General features: G+C 39.5%; 1 protein-coding gene across 1 annotated transcript in view; it reads left to right on the top strand.

Moving 5' to 3' along the window:
* Positions 1 to 1,008, top strand: part of Cfap54 (cilia and flagella associated protein 54) — a 284,397-nt gene that overhangs the window by 260,375 nt on the left and 23,014 nt on the right. Inside the window, exon 67 of the mRNA XM_021174289.2 lies at positions 410 to 499. Within this exon, the coding sequence (XP_021029948.1) occupies positions 410 to 499 (90 nt within the window). The remainder of the gene's footprint in view (positions 1 to 409; positions 500 to 1,008) is intronic.

Raw genomic sequence — 1,008 nt, 5'->3', positions numbered from 1 at the left:
TACTTTCTCCAGCTCCTCCATTGGGGGCCCTGTGATCCATCCACTAGCTGACTGTGAGCATCCACTTCTGTGTTTGCTAGGCCCCAGCATCGTCTCACAAGAGACAGCTATATCAGGGTCCTTTCAGCAAAATCTTGCTGGTGTATGCAATGACTCGTTCCTTTGCAGAATGTGAGTCTTAACAGTCACTATCCAGAGAAAACGCTACTATAGCAGCTGACATTCCTGATTAAGCTCAGCTCTCTCTCATGTTTTGTGGCTACTTTGTATCCTTTCAAATGTCCTCCAACTTCCTCTTTCACAGCCTGGGAGTAAGGGTCAGGTGACGTAAGACAAAGACAGTTAATTCACATGGACTACTCTCCCGATAAACATCAGAGTCACCCTGTTGAGTTCTTCTTATTTCTAGAACATGATCCTCGAATGTTGCTCTGAAATTGAAGCTCTGTTTGCCAACAACAAAGACAAAGACAAAGAGCCCTCACCTCCAATGACCAAGGTAAGCTCCTCCCCTCTGAGACTCTCGGTACCACATCCCTTTGCTATGGAAACAGAGATGCAGCTTGTATCCAACTGCAAGTACAGCAGAGTACACTTCCTGAATTCGAATTTCTACATGTGAGCTTATAATAGCATATTACTTTGTTAAAAGGGGTTTTTGTTTATTTCTTGTTTTTTTGTTTTGTTTTGTTTTGTTTTTTTGCTAGAAAACTTCAACTGGTGTGGAAAATTACAAACCGAATTTAAAAAAAATCACTTCATAGCCATTATTCTGTGAAAAATCCTCTGTTAGCATTTGGGCGATATCTAGAATTTTCTCCATGTATACACAATAGAATTTTTACATAAATGGAATCAACTTTACATACATCGTGTGACTTGCTGTTTCATTAACCAACACCATGGGGGAATTTTCTTTTTTTTTTTCATATGTGAAAAGACTCCTTTGTCATATTCAATGCCTTAAAATAGCCTCATAGCTAAATTCTTCTTATGACAAGTCTTGAC

Source organism: Mus caroli, chromosome 10 (assembly GCF_900094665.2).
Source record: "Mus caroli chromosome 10, CAROLI_EIJ_v1.1, whole genome shotgun sequence".
Lineage (NCBI taxonomy): Eukaryota > Metazoa > Chordata > Mammalia > Rodentia > Muridae > Mus > Mus caroli.
The sequence above is the reverse complement of the archived record's forward strand: the minus strand, read 5'-3'. Positions and strand labels throughout refer to the sequence as shown.